Source organism: Pseudorasbora parva, chromosome 23 (genome assembly GCF_024679245.1).
Source record: "Pseudorasbora parva isolate DD20220531a chromosome 23, ASM2467924v1, whole genome shotgun sequence".
NCBI lineage: Eukaryota > Metazoa > Chordata > Actinopteri > Cypriniformes > Gobionidae > Pseudorasbora > Pseudorasbora parva.
Genome location: NC_090194.1, coordinates 21,916,983 through 21,936,483, shown reverse-complemented (window position 1 = coordinate 21,936,483; position 19,501 = coordinate 21,916,983). Strand labels below are relative to the sequence as shown.

The following is a 19,501-nucleotide window of genomic DNA, read 5'->3' as shown; positions in this document are numbered from 1 at the left end:
TCTTGGCACACTTTAGTTCCCTTAGTGCCAATTGAGCATGATTTAAATGCCACGGCCTACCTGAGCATTGATTCTGACCATGTCCATCCTTTTATGACCACCATGTACCCATTCTATCATGACTACTTCCAGCAGGATAATGCAAAATGGCCCCCACAGTCACCAGATTTCAACCCAATAGAGCATCTTTGGGATGTGGTGGAACGGGAGCTTCATGCCCTGGATGGGCATCCCACAAATCTCCATCAACTGCAAGATTCTATCCCACCGACATGGGCCAACATTTCTAAAGAATGCTTTTAGCACCTTGTTGAATCAATGCCACGTAGAATTAAGGCAGTTCTGAAGGCAAAAGGGGGTCAAACACAGTATTAGTATGGGGTTCCTAATAATCCTTTACATGAGTATATATATACAGGTCCTTCTCAAAAAATTATCATATTGTGATGAAGTTCATTATTTTCCATAATGTAATGATAAAAATTAAACTTTCATTTATTTTAGATTCATTGCACACCAACTGAAATATTTTAGGTCTTTTATTGTTTTAATACTGATGATTTTGGCATACAGCTCATGAAAAAAATTAGCATATTTAATCTGACCAATAAAAGTGTTTTTAATACAAAAAAAGTCAACCTTTAAATAATTATGTTCAATTATGCACTCAATACTTGGTCGGGAATCCTTTTGCAGAAATGACTGCTTCAATGCGGCGTGGCATGAAGGCGCTCAGCCTGTGGCACTGCTGAGGTGTTATGGAGGCCCAGGATGCTTCGATAGCGGCCTTAAGCTCATCCAGAGTGTTGGGTCTTGCGTCTCTCAACTTTCTCTTCACAATATCCCACAGATTCTCTATGGGGTTCAGGTCAGGAGAGTTGGCAGGCCAATTGAGCAAAGTAATACCATGGTCAGTAAACCATTTACCAGTGGTACCAGGTCGTGCTGAAAATCAAAATCTTCATCTCCATAAAGCTTTTCAGCAGATGGAAGCATGAAGTGCTCCAAAATCTCCTGATAGCTAGCTGCATTGACCCTGCCCTTGATAAAACACAGTGGACCAACACCAGCAGCTGACATGGCACCCCAGACCATCACTGACTGTGGGTACTTGACACTGGACTTCAGGCATTTTGGCATTTCCTTCTCCCCAGTCTTCCTCCAGACTCTGGCACCTTGATTTCCGAATGACATGCAAAATTTGCTTTCATCCAAAAAAAGTACTTTGGACCACTGACCAACAGTCCAGTGCTACTTCTCTGTAGCCCAAAAGTGGCTTGACCTGGGGAATGCGGCACCTGTAGCCGATTTCCTGCACACGCCTGTGCACGGTGGCTCTGGATGTTTCTACTCCAGACTCAGTCTACTGCTTCCGCAGGTCCCCCAATATACCATATATAAATTGTAGATTGGTGTATATCACAAAAGCTGTAATAGGAGCGGTTAGCCACATCCAGAAAAAAAAAGGATCTCTATGGGCCTCTGCTGGATATATTTGCTCATTACACTGTCAGAACTGTAATTCTACCCTAGCACCTAGATCAAGCATGAGTAAATCTCTTGGCTTAAAGGGGGGGTGAAATGCTGTTTCATGCATACTGATCTTTTTACACTGTTAAAGACTTGGAATCCCATACTAAACATAGACAAAGTTTCAAAAGTTAAGGTGGACGTTTGATGGGAGTATTTCTTTGTCAAAAATACTACTTCCGGTTAGTCATAAGTTTCGGCAAGTTTTTTGAGATCATGCGTCCCCTTTGACGTTAATGGGGGCGGAATTTCCTTGTATGGGCCTTACGGACAATTCTACCGGAAGCGCGTGAGAGAGAGAGAGGGAGAGAGCGAAAGTAACAGGCTACGCCCATCAAAGCGCTGGCTCGTAGGCTGCTGGACAGGTGATATGCACATAACAATGTCACCAAAAAAGTGTGTTTTTGGTTGCCAGACCAAGACAGTCCTGCACAGATTCCCCCAAAACCCCGCGTTAAGGCAACAGTGGATGTAATTTGCTTTTCCGGATCAGCAACTGAGTTGCGCGAATGTTTATATCTGTTCGCTGCATTTCGGTGCCGACTGTTTCATAAACAAGGCCCAGCTCGACGCCGGATTTTCCCAATCGCCTAATGCTGAAGGATGGAGCAGTCCCAACGTTAGAAGGGTGAGTGAGACTGCTTCAAATGTCTGTGTTTTTTTTAGTCCGCTTACTGTCTACACAAACCACGCGTAAACACACAAACACACGTGCACAACTGCACTTCCCACATGTACACCTTCAAAGACAAAAATACGACGATATAATTCAAGTATAAATATGTAAATAACACAAGCCGCTAAGCATATTATATAGTTAGTGTATAACTTGTACCACATAGAGACGTCCTGCTCTAGTCGTTTTTGCTGCTGCTCCTGTTCAACTGCAGCCTCTGGGTCTGATTCCGGATCATAGGTGTATGGCTGTATCTGATTAAAAGCCATATTTTTATTTTGAATAAAGTTTTTTTCCCGCTGTTAGGGATGACACAGCTTTACGACGCACTCGACTCAACATAGCAGCAGCGAGCACACGTCATTATTTAGCTCCGCTCCCACGATACGCCCCCACCCGCTCGGCTTTTTTCGGAAAGACTCGGAACAGCGCATCTTTCTTATATAATTATTAAAAAAATAAAGACTTTTCGGAGATATGCAGGATGCAATGCTACTCTATAGGTACTCAAGATTGACATGAAACTGACTGAAACTGAGTGTTTCACCCCCCCTTTAAGGACCAAAATGAACATCTGTCAGTTCCAATTGCATAAACTAATTTGTTCAAACTTGTTTTTGCTCTCTGGATACAAGAGACTCACAGTCTCTAGTACCATCTTAGAATAAATATCTGTGTGCACGGACTGTTTGGCAAAAGGTCGTGGTAGTGTTTGAAGTGTGCCATCTAGTGGAATCAACTGAAAAGCAGGGTATTGCAGGAAAAAGGTGAAATGAATGCGGTCTTTAGGACAATTTTCAGGGCGAATTAAACAGCCTAACAGCCGAATATATTTGCTCTTTAAACGTTTGGGGTCAAAATGACTTGATGCTGCTCTGTTGCACTCCATTACACACAACTCTTTTTGTTGTTAGGATCACAAAAAGTTTTAAAAGTAAAATTTTAAGGCTGGTCTGCCTTAGCTGTCATATCAATGTCAAAATCACTGAGATGGCTGATCAAATTCAAAGAATATGGGCTCTACCGTTCACAGAAGAAAGCAAATTCAAAAGCATATAATATGTAAACGACCCACAGTAAAATCCAGTGATGCAAACTATTGAATTTTATGAAGTTTTGCCCCCTTGAACTGAAAATACAGGTCCTTTTAAAAAAAATAGCATATTGTGATAAAGTTCATTATTTTCCATAATGTAATGATAAAAATTTAACTTTCTTATATTTTAGATTCATTGCACACCAACTGAAATATTTCAGGTCTTTTATTGTTTTAATACTGATGATTTTGGCATACAGCTCATGAAAACCCAAGATTTTTTTTCTAAAAAAATTAGCATATCATGAAAAGATAAACGAGCTATTAACTTAATCATCTGATTATCTGATTACCTAATCGTTTGTAGAAGTTCCTAAAGCGGTCATGGCCTTCTGGGCATTTTTGGAAAGCAAGTGTTTTTTCTGCGAAATTCACAGCAAATCATACCACTCAAGTCAAGTCACCTTCATTTATAGTGCTTTTTACAATATAGATTGTTTCAAAGCAGTTTTACAGTGATAATAAGAAAATTAATGGAACAGAGATTGTTTGGGCAGTACATCAGCTTTAGAAAAAAGTTATTGTCCAGCTAAAGTAAGTTTGTGATTGATTCATTTCCGTTGCAAAAAATCATTAGTTATTTACTTTGGGGCCACTTACACAACACCATTTTAAACCAAAATAGAGAACTCTCAATGCATTCTGGCGGCTAGAGAATGCAACCCTTGAAACGGGTTTCTGAAACGATACTGTTATCATCTTTGTGTTAAAAAAAAAAAAAAAAAAAGAACGGTGACGGCATGCACATAAGCATTGTGTTTAGTGTAATGCGTTTGAATACATATGCGCATAGGTACATTGTTTTTCTTTACAAATTGACTGCCAAATTACTTGTCTGGCAAGCAAAATTCAGCATTTACAGCTTGGAGGAGCAACAACAGTTTCAGAAAGGAGGTTAAGTGAAAACTCAGAGTATGTGAACCCTGAAATAAGGCAAATTGAGTTTTGTTTCAGAATGGTAGGTATGTTAAACCCAAAAAAGCAGGGTGAGTCAAGCCCATTTCTGAAAGAAAGTTACCAGGGTAACTTACTCTGTGTGAACCTAACCTGGGGCCTGTACCTGTGGTGGTAGTTTAACAAACTCAGGGTTACAGGATTTGAGTTGACAAAACCAAACCAATCTATTCAGGCTCTGTTAGTCCGCTGATCATCAATTTTCTCTGTAAACCCAGGCTTTGATCCTGAGTTTCGGAGTTTAACTGTGACATCAGTAGTGAACAGCCAATCACATGCTGTGACATCCAGCATATCCGACAACATATTTTATTTGTTATTGAGTTGTAAGTGGTTTCTATGGATAAGGTTGTTGTCATTTTTGTTATATTTTTTAACTGTTCTCTCCCCCCCACCCCCCGCAAATATTTTAATATTAATTTGTCTGAATGATGAGAATGCTGTATGTTTTATTTGTTGTCTCCCCTCTTTCCACCCTTTTCCAAAGCTTTACGGGTCTTTTTTAAATCTGAAATGTTTCATGTAATTTTCAATCTATAAACTGGCTCTACTCATGAATACAGTGAAGTGACTCTTAACAATGGTAATTAGGACAGTTTTGTACAATTCTGTGTTATTCCACACAACTAAAAGTGCATATAACTAATATCCCTCAGTGCTGAAGATGAGGTAATTGTGTAACATGTCAGTAGTCAGTAGGTGTGGAACTAGCCCTTCACTAGCAGGACAGTGGTAATCACATGGGCTCAGATAGAGTTACATCATGAATAATTACACACTCACACTGAGATCAAACTCAGTAAGGCTCATTTCAGCCTTACACAAGTCACAAAATGGATATAGCCGTCCTGCCGAACAACAATCATCCAGAGAAATTTCTGCAGCTAGATGTGGGAATGCTGCCAGCTACACATGGAATGTTCCAGATTGGTGCTGCGTTGTCTCGTCAAAGGCAATGGCACAACAGGATGTACTCACAGGTAAACTCAGTTTTTACAGCAGCTTGAATCTGTATGCTACCAGTCTGACTAAGGGACACTATTTGTTATCGGAACACAATTGATTTAGTCTTTAGTGTTTACTTGCTTATTAAACACAATATAATGTAATACAAAATAAAAAGCAACAACCCTAAGCATAAAATTCAATAAAAGGTAATGCTAAAATGTTTTATTATGGATTTTATTTTACCTTATTTAATTCAATTTAACTCATTGGACTTAACACAATAATTTTAAATTGTAGTACCTTGATACACACTTCATGAGTATTTCTTGTGACTTTATGTGCTTTAAGTAATAAGTAATGTTTTCAGTTTGTTTTTTATCAGGGCAGTGAGATGACTTAACATATTATACAAATACAATGCATCCGGAAAGTATTCATAGCGCTTCACTTTTTCCACATTTTGTTGAAAAAAAAAAACATTCACATGTACCTTTGCTCCTTTGTTGAAGCACCTTTGGCACCAATTGCAGCCTCAAGTCATTTTGACCTCTCAAGCTCCATCAGGTTGAATGGGGAGTTTCGGTGCGCAGTCATTTTCCGATCTCTCCAAAGATGTTAAATCAGGTTTAAGTCTGGGCTTTGGTTGGGACACTCAAGGACATTCACAGAGTTGTCCCATAGACACTCCTTTGTTATCTTGGTTGTGTGCTTAGGGTTGTTGTTCTGTTAGAAGATTAACCTTCACCTCGTCTGAGGTCCAGAGCGCTCTGGAGCAGGTTTTCATGTTTAATGTTCAAGGACGTCTCTGTACATTGCTGCATTCATCTGTGATCCTGACTAGTTGCCCAGTTCCTTCCGCTGAAAAACATCCCCACAGCATGATGCTGCCATCACCATGCTTCACTGTACGAATAATATTGGCCCGGTGATGAGCGGTGCCTGGTTTCCTCCAGACATGATGTTTGCTATTCAGGCCAAAGGGTTCAATCTTTTTTTCATCAGACCAGATAATTTTGTTTCTCATGGTGGGAGAGTCCTTCAGGTGATTTTGGCAAATTCCAGACGGGCTGTTATGTGGCGTCTGGCCACACTACCATAGAGACCTGATTGGTGGAGTGCTGCAGAGATGGTTGTTCTTCTGGAATGTTCTCTTATTTTTTATTTTATTTTACAAACAAAACAAAAACTAACAAAAAGATACAAAAGGAAGACATTGATAGTGATGATTACAGTACAAATAACAATAAACAGAAAAACAAAACAAAATATAGTTGCAAGCAGCCATTATCGGAGCCAAAATAAGAAGACAAGACATGCCAGCATAGCTGGAAGTCTCAAACCAACTGCAACAATGAGCCATTAAAGACCTATTAAGTTGATTTTAGAAAAATAGCAGTACAATTTTTAATACAGTCAATAATAATGATTTAATGGTTTATCACTTTCGACCGATAGGTGGCACCATTACGAAACTGGTGTGGTGTAGTCAGATTGATGTGACAATGACACATGCAAAGTTTGGTGTCAATATGTCAAAGCATTGCAGAGATACAGCATCAAGAGTCATTTTTGCATCATGGCTCAACTCTGTTGCAGTGCTATATGAAAACTGTTTTGTCTACCAACACGAAATCCATAACTATTTGTCGGCATGGTCTGAAGACGATACGGTTCAATTTTGGTGAAAATCGTACAAACAGTCTAGGACAGCGTTTCTCAAAGTGTGGGGCGCGCCCCACTGGTGGGGAATAGAGACATGACAAGTGGGGCGCGACAAACAGGAGGAAATGTGTTAATTTTTTGTGCCCATCTCTATTAACCTTTTGAGCGGTCCCACATGGCATTTTTATGTCTATGCCCCTGAGAGTACGGACCCACATAAGGGATTTAGAATGTTCAGTGACGTGACATCACTGCCAGAATTAAACGGTGGGACGTGCTTCGGCTGGCACTGAGCCAAATGCGGACGCGCTCAGCTCTTGACATACATCATGCAGTTTTCAACCACTTACTGTTTATTTTAGGTTTAATTTAATAGGTAACATTTAAATACACAAGTACAAGTAAAACAATACATTTAATGTTAGAGTTTGTAATACACACTAGTGGCTATGGAAGCAGCAATAACAATCCATTCAAATATAATTGGCTGACATGTTTTATTCATATCAGATACACATAGTGTAAGTAACTATAAAGTTTGCTCGATTCTTCTCCCAGTTCACCGGTCACTTATTTCAGGAGATGCTGATGAATATATGTGCTGTAAATCCAATTGACAGGACTCTGAACTGCAGTGCATTTGTTCAAACGGTTCAATAACGTAATAAAAGCGATACATCTGTCATACACTCATACACATGAGATTTTGTTTAATATAAAGTGCATTATAAATAAAATGTATTATTATTATTATTATTATTATTATTATTATTATTATACAGCGTTTTTTTTTGGTTGTGGTGAGTCACGTGATAAACATGACGCATTGCCATAGAAACATTAAGGTGAAATAATAATAATAATAATAATAATAATAATAGATTTTATTTATAATGCACTTTTCATTCCGAAGAATCTCAAAGTGCAACAAAGGGGGGGGGGGATAACAAAAAATGAATAACAAGTAAAAATATAGAATACTACAAACAATCAACCAACACAGAAAACAGAACAGAAACAGAGCTGATGGTGAACAGAAACAGAGCTGATGGTGAACAGAAACAGAGCTGATGGTGAACAGAAAACAGCTGATGGTGGAAGTCTCTGTTAGCTCCGCAGCACACTGTGGTCCACTCCATGTTTCAGATTTCTCCCAGCGGCAGTGTCCCGATGACATCGCCGAGGCACGACAGCTGAAGACCAGATGATGGGTCTTCTTCATGATGATTCAAACGATGGGGATCGCTGCAGCACCATGCAGGAGGCAGAACATTTCTCCGGGCACTTCTGTGGACACACCGGGGCCGGCGCAGATGTCCAAGCCGCTCGATCCACGGTCGCAATGCAGGACGGAACAGCGGCGCAGCCGAGAAGCAGAACATCCCAACATCATGCCGGACGCCGACGACGAGAGCCCGGATGACGCTAGCCCGGTGCAAACTTCAGCCACCATGCAGCCCAAGCCCAAGGGAGACCACCAGTGAGCACCCGCGGCGAGAAACATCAAATGTCCTCCAAACCAGAAACCAACCGCAGCAATTCAAACGTAAACATTAGAGAAGCGGTTGAAAACGGCGAAACGACGAACAACGACCTCTCAGTGGCTGCCAGCAATCAGCAACAGTCCCAATTGTAGCTCTGACTGTTAGACTAGTCACAAACATAAGGACATAATATAAAATGTAAATCTAATAGTACACTATGAAACATCTAATGAAACACATCTAATGAAACGTTCTAAAATAACGTTGCCTTAAAATAAAACTCACACTCTAGTCAGCTGACACTTTTAGTCAGCTAAAATATTTTGACTGTACGCATGAAAGGTTTAAATGTGATGTTAATAAAATAAATGTTAACAGGCAAACTTAAAAGCCTAGATAATTACCATTTTGTTGGGGTGATTGGGGACAGGTGGGGCTCGGAGCCCTTCCCTACCTCCAAAGTGGGGAATGGCAGAAAAAGTTTGAGAAACACTGGTCTAGGATGAGTTTGAAAAAGTAGGTTTTTAACATATAACAAGATGGAGGACAGAGAGGTCTGCAAAAAACGGCAAAATTGGTATCCATGTTCTCAGCATGAGCCAATGAATGAATTATGACCAAATTCATTACAATGGGTTAATATAATGAAAAGTTACTTGCATTTCTGTACATTTTATTACAACTTTTGACCACAAACTGGCGCAGCCCCGAAACTTTTTGAGTACCTTCGGAATATAGAGCGGAAGACACAAACTGAGTTTTGTAATTATACACTAATGCATTCGTAAATTATAGCATTAGCATTTTAAACCATATACTGCATTGAAGTCAATGGGAATTTCATGTTTTTTTTTAATTTTTATTATTGCGCCACCAAGAGGCAAAATCCCACCAGTTTTTTTATGTGTCCTCATAGTGAGACCATACATATGTGTGTCAGGTTTGGTGAAAATATCTCATTTTGTTTTGGAGTTATAGACATTTATATGAAAAAACACATAAAAAATTACTGAAACCTGACTTTGATTGGATTTTACTACCCCTTACTATCAATATTTTGAGATTTGGGCATTAGCGTGTAGCTATCGACCTATGTTTTCGAACTTCTGAGGCTGGTTTCGTCTCGATCGTACTAGCGGTTTCAAAGATATTAGCAAATGTTTTTTAAGTTTGGTTTTTATCAGGGCAGTGAGATGACCTAACATATTCTTGTACAAATACAGTGCATCCGGAAAGTATTCATAGCGCTTCACTTTTTCCACATTTTGTTGAAAAAAAAACAAAAACATTCACATTTACCTTTGTTCAATACTTTGTTGAAGCACTTTTGGCACCAATTGCAGCCTCTCAAGCTCCATCAGGTTGAATGGGGAGTTTCGGTGCGCAGTCATTTTCCGATCTCTCCAAAGATGTTAAATCAGGTTCAAGTCTGGGCTCTGGTTGGGACACTCAAGGACATTCAGAGAGTTGTCCCATAGACACTCCTTTGTTATCTTGGTTGTGTGTTTAGGGTTGTTGTCCTGTTAGAAGATTAACCTTCACCTCGTCTGAGGTCCAGAGCGCTCTGGAGCAGGTTTTCATCAAGGACGTCTCTGTACATTGCTGCATTCATCTGTGATCCTGACTAGTTGCCCAGTTCCTTCCACTGAAAAACATCCCCACAGCATGATGCTGCCATCACCATGCTTCACTGTACGAATAATATTGGCCAGGTGATGAGCGGTGCCTGGTTTCCTCCAGACATGATGTTTGCTATTCAGGCCAAAGGGTTCAATGTTTGTTGAATTTTGATCATTTTGTTTTGGAGTTATAGACATTTATATGAAAAAACACGTAAAAAATGACTGACACCTGACTTTGATTGGATTTTACTACCCCTTACTATCAATATTTTGAGATTTGGGCATTAGCGTGTAGCTATCGACCTATGTTTTTGAACTTCTGAGGCTGGTTTCGTCTCGATCAGACTAGCGGTTTCGAAGACATCAGCAAATGTTTTTTAAGCGCAAAATTACAACGCTGCGCAAACCATATGCCGAAACCTGGCAAGTCTGGTATCGTTGGACTCGGCAAGGATTCAGGAGACCAAAAAACATACTCCCATCAAAATATGTCAACCACACTCAAAGTTATAAGTGTTTGGGGAAAAAAAATCTCCACTAGGTGGCGCTGTTTCGAAACTTCTCAGGCTACTTCAGGGCATCGTGGTGATGACCCATACCAAGTTTCGTAACAATCTGTTCATGCGTTCATAAAATACAGCATTTTAGCACATAATTCAAAATGGCCAACACCCAAATTGACCGACATGGTAAAATTGGATATCATTCGACTCGCCATGATGCCTGGAATCGAAAGAGACCAATTATTATGATTTTTGGATAAACGGTTCAGAAGTTATAAGCAAAAATAGGCATTTTTCTTATCTCCAGACCAGTAGGTGCCGCTGCGCCAAAATGTTGCATGTTGCTTCAGGTCATGCTTGTGATGACATGTACCAAGTTTGGTTTGAATACAATAAAGCGTTGCAGAGATATTGCTTAAGTGTGTTTTCACAAACGTTATGTAAAATGTTTTTGCATACCGGAAAATAACGAATTTTGCAATCGAATCGGCTTGAGCCAAGGAATCAGAGGAAAAAAGAATTTTGTTTCTAGCCCTTAGGAGTCAAAAGTTATTAGCATAAACATGAGTGAAACTTTGGACAGGTTATGGCGCTAGAGGGATTGAGTCACCAAATTTGCTATAGTGACAGCTCAGACTTGACTTTATGAGTGTGCCAAATTTCACAACTTTTTACCATACGGTTCTATGGGCTGCCATAGACTCCCATAGCGGAAGAAGAAGAAGAAGAAGAAGAAGAAGAAGAAGAAGAAGAAGAAGAAGAAGAAGAAGAAGAAGAAGAAGGAGAAGAAGAAGAGTAGGAACACTAACGGTTTCAAAATCCCCTAAATATCAACTCTAGTTTCATGAAGTACAGGGCATCCTTCATCCAATATGTATTTAGATGGAGGCTAAGGTATTTTCCAGTTTAATAAAATGACATGTCTAGCAAGCAGTGGGAAGCAAAGTAGACAACACCCCAAAAATGCCAATGATAGGTGATGGTGCTATGTCTATACATGTAATGGCTGAGAGATAATTGAATACTGACCCCCAAAATGAAGAAAGAGCTAAACAGGTCCAAAACTTGTGTGTTGGGCCTAGGTGACATCTTTCACACTGTAGGTCAATGGTTGGATTAATCCGTGCGAGCTTACATTTTGACGAATGAACTCTATTAACCACCTTACATTGAATAAGGCAATGGCATGCACAGATAGACGAGGAGTGGACCGGACACAGCACTGCCTCCCATGTTCCCTGGTCTATTTCAATATTAAGACCAACTGGTACGCAAACTGTCAACAGGGAAAGACTGTTAAGTGGCAAAATTACTGATTAACTTAAATATTCAGTATCTGCGTTTCCATTACCCTTGAAATTGTGCAAATTGAAATTGCAAATTGACAATAAGCCCAATGGAAATGCGCCAATTTTGCAAAACTATATATCCCCAAAAAAATGTTTTAATTACACTTGCATGAAGTGTTTTTTCAGGCAATTAGAAAAAGCTAATTTTCGCAAAACTGCAATTGGAAACTGTTTTTCAGCATTTACACGTCACCTGGTACGGTGATGCATTGCTACCATATTTTTCCACTCAATTATGTCACAATAACGAGATGTTATGTGTTTTAACAACACCTTTTCTCATAATAACAATATCTTACGTCATTAAAATAACATATATTCTCTCCTAATAAAGACAGTGGCAATAACGTTAACCAAGCCGGTGCAGCCACAAATATCATAATATAATAGGCCTACTGTAATTATGACATATATTCAAGAAATGTATTAAAACAGAAAACTCAAAGGCCATGGAAACAGGCCAGTTAAGCACGTCAATCAATTCCCAACGATCTTGGTTAGCTTCTTATTTATTAAATATACAGGAAATTAGTAGATGAAACATTGATCAAAATTAAAATACAATTTATACAAAACGAAATAAATTGCAAAGACAGATTTTCTAGAAAATAAAAATCAATGAAGAGTTCTGCTCTGATTGGCTGTTTCACTGCGCTGCTCAATACAATGACAGCTAACACATCTATACTATCCATCATTAGCTTAGAAATCTGTACGCACCATAGCGGCAGCTAATTTAATCTGCCCGCGAGTGTCGTCTAGCAACTCTCAATAACCTTCTGAGCTGTATTCGCCTAACTCTTGCCGGGCCAATCACATCGTGTATAGAGTCGGTGGGCGGGGCCATAATGACGACAGCAGAGTTGCGTTTGCGTGCTTCTAGTAAACACAGAAACTGGCGAACGGCGGTCTTTTGAATCAGCTTTGACCACGACTCTGAAAGACTTGGAGCTAAGCTTTTCTCTGAGAAAAGAATAAAGAACGGCACTGAAGTCATTCTTAAAAAGGGAAGATGTGTTCGGAGTTTTGCCAACCGGATACAGCGAATGTTTAATCTATCAACAAGCTCTGTTTTACCTTTGTTGCTCTGGTTGGTGGTTGTCCTATCCTATCGTGTGCAGAGGGAGTTTGAAAGACAACCGTTTATCCCGCCCCTCGGATTGAGCCCTGTCAATGGTGAGTTTCCAGACCAAACATCTTGATATCGGTCTGACTTGTCAGGCTAATCCATCATGACAATGATTTTACAATGATAGCTTCTTAACTTTGAATCATGAACTGAATTGGGTACCGCGTATATATGTTGTTTGTACAGTAACGTTACAGTTTGACAGTAGAGTAATGATTTAAAGGTTGATTTATTTAGCCAAACAAAGTAATGTAGAAGCCACTAAAAAAAGTCAGTGTCATGTTTACTACTCTCCCACTGAAAAATAATCATACTTCAGTTCACAAAAATGTATATTTATTTAATAAATTGACTAGAAGCCTTGTCAAATGACTATCGTTTCAACAAAGATGGTGGAGAAGGTGACGTTAGCTTCAAGGATCGAGTGAGTGATCTGTAAGCAACTAAACAGTAGTAGTAAACATAAGTCAGTTAGCTTCTGAGTTGTGTTGATGATGAAATTTAGGCTAATTTAGATTTCAATCTGTCAAAAGAGATCGACATGCGTACCTACTGTTGTATTTTATGACAAAACTGGCAGGAAATAATATTAATCTTTGACAAACTGTTATGTGTACTTCTTGGAGTTTCCAATTGTTACTAGCATCTTGCGTTGGATCTAGACAACACGGGGAATATTATTGTTAATGTTGTCTTACTAAAAAACTTTCATTTTAATCAGAAATGGTTTTGACAGTCAAGAAGCAGATAAAATTACTACTTACTGTTTGCAGGAATATGGTTGGAATCGGCCCTTTCTTCAGTTTTAAACGCTGAGCAAATCCTGCTTGATATTGTCCCAGGTTAGAAAAACTGTCCGTGGTAAAATGGGCCGAGCAAACAAACAACTTTGAATTAAATTGTTGTAGTATCCGATTGTAAATAAACATCAACCATGAATGTTGACATTTTTTTATCTGTGGGAAGGCTAAGAAAAGTCCTCACATCCCCTGCACAGCCTGGAACATGACATTTATTTCCACATTTATTTTCGCTATCCTCGCATGTCACTTGTTTATCTGATGAACTCCCTGTGAGGGCCTGAGTGGTGGCCACAAAAGAGTGGTAACTCACACACACACAACCTCACAAACACACACAATACAAAGCCTATTTATTCATTTAAGTTTAAGCTTTTGCAATAATTTATTTCAGTATAAAAAATAATCACACAGGACAGACAACAGTCATTAATCTGTTTATTAAGTTTGCATTTGTTTACATTTTACAGCACATTGACATACATTGTTACTGATTTGTAGTGCACACAAATTAGTTATGTTGTATTTGTTATTTACATTTATTTCTATTTTGAGTTTAAGTTTACCCGTGATGTGGCAATTTCCAAGCATGGTCCGCTCCAGCAGCATCCTGGCGCAACAGAAATTAGAGGTCTGGTTGAAACTGAATTTAAGCCGTTGGTTCTGCCCAGATCTACCATTTTGCTGGCGTTGCCCGGGGGAGAAAGAAAAGTTGATTTCTTTATGTATTGATTTATTTAGTTGTATATTTATGATATTTGATTGACTTTTGCTTTCCTTAATCTTGATTTAATATGTTTCTTTCTTTGAGTTCAATTTTGATGCATTTGATGTTTAATGTTAAATGCAAATGTGAGGGACCGAACAGTCCAAGAGAGGCAAATCATAAAAAATAGTTTCCAAAAGAATATTTAATCAATCCAAGCTGTTACACAAAGATTCAAAACAAAAAAACTAAAGTCAAAATAATCAAATCAAATATTTCGGCCTATAAAGGAGGTCAACAGAACAAAACTAAACTCAAATAACTTAATATATTTGAAACCAACCTGAACTGACCTCCAAAGAGAACATTTGGGCCACATTTATACCAGTGGACTAATCCATATTAAACACACAGGGGGGAGGGGAGACAAAACACAAACTTAAATCTAAATACAATCACAATTCACAGGCCAGGCCAATGATCAAAATAAACCTAAACTCCTCTTACATCAATATAGAACCAAAGGAAAGAAACAAGACATTAACTTAATAAACCTAATATCAAAACATCCCATTCCCCCCCACAGTCTATCCGTTGATTGGTAGTGGCAAGCGGAACCAAAATGGCAGACGAAGCAGCAGGCCGGTCCTTTGCCTGCACGGACAGCGTACCGGAAGTCCCCGCTCACCACCAGCAGCGCCGACTCACCGCAGCTCAATGGTAACTTAAACTCAAAGAAATCAATATTAATGCGTGTACAATCCCCAAATGATGTACTACAACCGCAAATAAATATCTAACTGAAGCATTAAGTGTCCTTGTTTTATTATCGAGCTGAAAATTATACATACTGAATCATTATTGAGAGAACAGAAATACTACCCTATAAACTAACTAAACAGTGTGAGTGTGAGTGCGACACATTACCGCTCATTGATGTGTGGCTGCATCGTGGGCCATCACATACTCCCTCCCTTTACCAATGTCACTGGCACAGCGGGAAAGATAATCCGCAGTCAGGTTCTCTTTGCCAGGGACATGCTGAATGGTAAAGCGAAAGGGCTGCAGGGCCAGACTCCAACGAGTTATTCGGCTGTTGGTGTCTTTCATTTCATGAAGCCACTTCAAAGCCTTGTGGTCAGTCTCCAGGACAAATTCCCACCCCAAGTACTTTAAAGAGTCCAAAGCCCACTTTATCGCCAAACATTCCTTCTCCACAATGGAATAACGGGTTTCTCTGGGGAAGAGCTTGCGGCTAAGAAAGGCAATGGGTCGGCGAGCACCAGAATGACCCTGCAATAATACAGCTCCCAGTCCTCTATCTGAAGCATCTGTCTGAAGAATGAAAGTTTGATTAAAATCCGGATTATGCAATTCAGAATTCCTGCTCAAGGCCGTACGAATGTCCTGGAATGCTGCCTCTGCTTGTTTCGTCCATCGGACCTGGTTGGGACACCTTGAACCCACCATATCAGTCAAAACTGCCGCTCTGTTAGAGAAGTCAGGGATAAATTTGTTATAAAACCCAGCCATGCCCAGGAAGGATCGCAGCTCCTTGCGAGTCTGTGGCTGAGGGCACCTCTCGATAGCCTGGACCTTGTCCACCTGAGGCCTTATCACCCCCCCACCAATGACAAAGCCCAGGTATTCTGTCTCGGCCTTTGCAATGGCACATTTTTGCGGATTAACTGTCAACCCCGCCCTCTGAAGACGGTGAAGCACCTCCTGGATGTGTTGCAGATGTTGCTCCCACGTGTTGCTGTAGATCACCACGTCATCCAGATATGCAGCGGAAAAGGTCAACCCTCGTAACACATGGTCCATGAGTCTTTGGAAACTAGCAGGGGCCCCGTGCAATCCAAAAGGAAGGACCCTGAAATGGAATAACCCCCATGGGGTCTTGAAGGCAGTCAGCTCTCGGGACTGGGAAGTCAAAGGTATCTGCCAGTACCCCTTGGCAAGGTCAATGGTTGTCAACAATTGAGAATTACCCAGGCGATCAGTGAGGTCACCTATACGAGGAGTTGGGTAGGCATCAAATTTGGTCACAGAGTTAAGGTAACGGAAGTCTATACAAAACCTTATGGAGCCATCCTTTTTTGGAACAAGAACCACCGGGTGGCACCATTCACTTCTGGAGGGCTCTATGACCTTCAACCTCAACATCAAATCCACTTCCTTCCTTAGTGACTCTTGCAAACGCTCAGGAACCCGATAACTCCTCCTCCTCACAACAGCATCCGGCTTCAAAACAATGTCATGTTCTACTAGCGTGGTGTACCCCGGATATTCCGAGAAGACCCCTGGCGGACAGAGGGCCCTCACCTCAAGCTGGTGCTGTGCTGACAAATGATCCAGCCTCACATTCCCTAGAGCCGGCTGGGGTAGGTATTGATCATCGGAGTCTTCCTCTTCCTCCACTTGCCTTATCATCAAACTCTGTGACGGCAGGTCAGGACGAGAAACCCATTGCTTAAGAAGGTTAATATGCAGCCTTCGCGTAGGACCATCTGAGCCGGACAGGGAAACTTCATAAGTGGTAGGGCCCAATTTCCTCCTGATCTCAAACGGGCCCTGCCATTTAGCCAGCAATTTACTTTCCTTGCTGGGCAGCATCACCAACACCTTCTGACCAGGCTCAAAACTTCGCTCACGGGCGGACTGATCATACCAGGTTCTCTGTCTGGTTTGTGCTTCAGCCAGATGAGATTGGGCCAAAGCGGTCATCCGCTCCAAGCGTTCTCGCATCTGCACCACATAGGACACCACATTCATCGGCTCATTCTTTCTCTGGCCTCCCTCCCACATTTCTCGAAGCAGAGCAAGGGGGCCTCTCACCTCATGTCCATATAGAAGTTCAAATGGAGAAAACCCTGTCGATGATTGGGGCACCTCTCTATAGGCGAACAGGAGATAGGGGAGCCATTGGTCCCAATCTTTGCCGGATTCACAAACAAACTTGCGTAACATCTGTTTGAGGGTCTGGTTGAACCTCTCGGTGAGCCCATCTGTCTGGGGGTGGTAAGGAGTTGTTCTCAGACTCTTGATGCCCAGCAATGTGTACACCTGCTTCAAAAGGGTAGACATAAAGTTAGTCCCTTGATCTGTCAACATCTCACAAGGAAATCCAACTCTAGAGAACAGTTGCACCAGACAGGTTGCTACATACTTTGCTTTGATGGACCGCAAAGGAAACACCTCTGGATACCTGGTAGCATAGTCAGTTACAACAAGCATAAACCGGTTACCTGAGCTACTTTTCTCAACCGGCCCGACCACATCCATTCCCAGCCTTTCAAACGGCGTACCTATGATGGGAAGTGGTTGGAGAGGAACCCGACACGGGCCTTGTGCAGAAACCTTTTGACACACTGGGCAACTCCTACAATATTGGGTTACCTCTGCCTTCAAGCCGGGCCAGAAAAAATGCCTTCTAATCCTTGAAAGAGTTTTAGATTTCCCCAGGTGTCCAGCCCAGGGAATGGAATGGCCCAGGGCAAGGATAGCATTGCGGACACCGTGTGGTACCATCAGCTGTGTCCCAGTCCTAAATTGACGGTAAAGGATTCCATGTTCAATGAAGAAACTTCCCCTGTTGCAGTCAGTGTCAATAGTTCCTGCCTCCTCTTGCTTTGCCCTCTCCCAAAATGGGACGAGGCTGGCATCCTCCTGTTGCAACTGAACAATGTTAGTCGGCAGCTTAAATTCTAGGGGACAGTCAGAGACAGAATCAACTGGCATTTTAGAAGCATTATACTTAATTTTTTCCAACCTTTTCTGTCGACAGGTTTTCCTGGGTTTTGCAGACTTGACAGTTTCTATCTCATTGTCAAAGAAAGGTAAGGCTCTAAGCGACTGCTCTCCTTCTTCCCCTTGACTTGCTCTTGACCGAGTGATGACCATATTACAGGAGAGTACTGGCTGTAACAAGTCCCAGAGCACTGGCAAGTCATGTCCCAAAACCACCGGATATGGTAGGTTGTCGGCCACACCCACATTTAGGAGATATGTTTGTTCTTTTACCTTTAAATACACCTCTGCCGTAGGCAGCAGCTTTTCATCACCATGAACACAGCGGATTGATTTTTCCCTACTGAAGTTGAGTAAATTAGATGGGATATGCTTGTGATGTACAAGGGTCTGATCACTTCCAGTGTCAACCAGGGCCTGCAGCTCTCTTCCATTTACCTCCACGGTGGTCGTCGGTGGCAACCAGTCGCCAGTCACTGGTGGACTCGTGCGACCCCTGGGCACATAACACAGATGAGTTGTCTTCGCAGAATTTTTAGGGCACATAGGTTTTGTATGGCCTTCCTGACCACACAAATAACAGATGGGCACTTTCCTCTGGGGTTTAAACGGAGTCGAAAAAACCAGTCCTCCTCCCGGAGGCTTACCAGCACTGGGGAAACTTCTCTGGGTTTGCTGATGGAGGCTTTGTCTATGATCATCCTTGCTCGTTTCCCACACCCATGGCTGGTTCCTCTTACGTGCGGCCACGAACACGTCAGCCAGCGTTGCCGCTTGGGCAGCAGTCTTAGGGTCATGCTCCCGGATCCACACCTGGAGCTCAGAGGAAAGCATTCTCAGAAATTGTTCAAGAATTATTATTTCACCAACCTCCTCCACTGTTTTACCCCGTGGCTGGACCCACTTCCCATAGAGTTCTTTCAATCGCACATATAATTCTTTAGGACTCTCCAGAGGTTCAACCTCCAGTGCACGGAACTGTTGTCTATAGGTTTCTTGATTTATGTCATATTTTCTTAAGATTGCTGATTTCACCTCCTCATAGTCAAGTGCCTCCTCGCTATCCATATGGACATACGCAGCTCTGGCCTTCCCCGTCAAGAGTGGAATTAAACGGAAGGCCCAATCCTCCTTTGGCCACCGACAAACGGCTGCAATCCTCTCAAAAGTAATTAGAAAGTGTTCAATATCGTCAGAATCAGCCAATTTCTCAAGTCGGGGCTCTTTAAACTGACACTGACCTGCATCACGGGTTTCCGACAGATCCTTCCGACCCGTAGTAGACTGAGACA

The 19,501-nt window shown here is 41.3% G+C and overlaps 1 protein-coding gene across 1 annotated transcript in view; it reads left to right on the top strand.

Moving 5' to 3' along the window:
• The first annotated feature begins 5,089 nt into the window (after window positions 1–5,089).
• Window positions 5,090–19,501, top strand: part of LOC137063182 (major intrinsically disordered NOTCH2-binding receptor 1-like) — a 77,676-nt gene continuing 63,264 nt past the window's right edge. Inside the window, exon 1 of the mRNA XM_067434251.1 lies at window positions 5,090–5,236. Coding sequence (XP_067290352.1) covers window positions 5,090–5,236 — 147 coding nt within the window. The remainder of the gene's footprint in view (window positions 5,237–19,501) is intronic.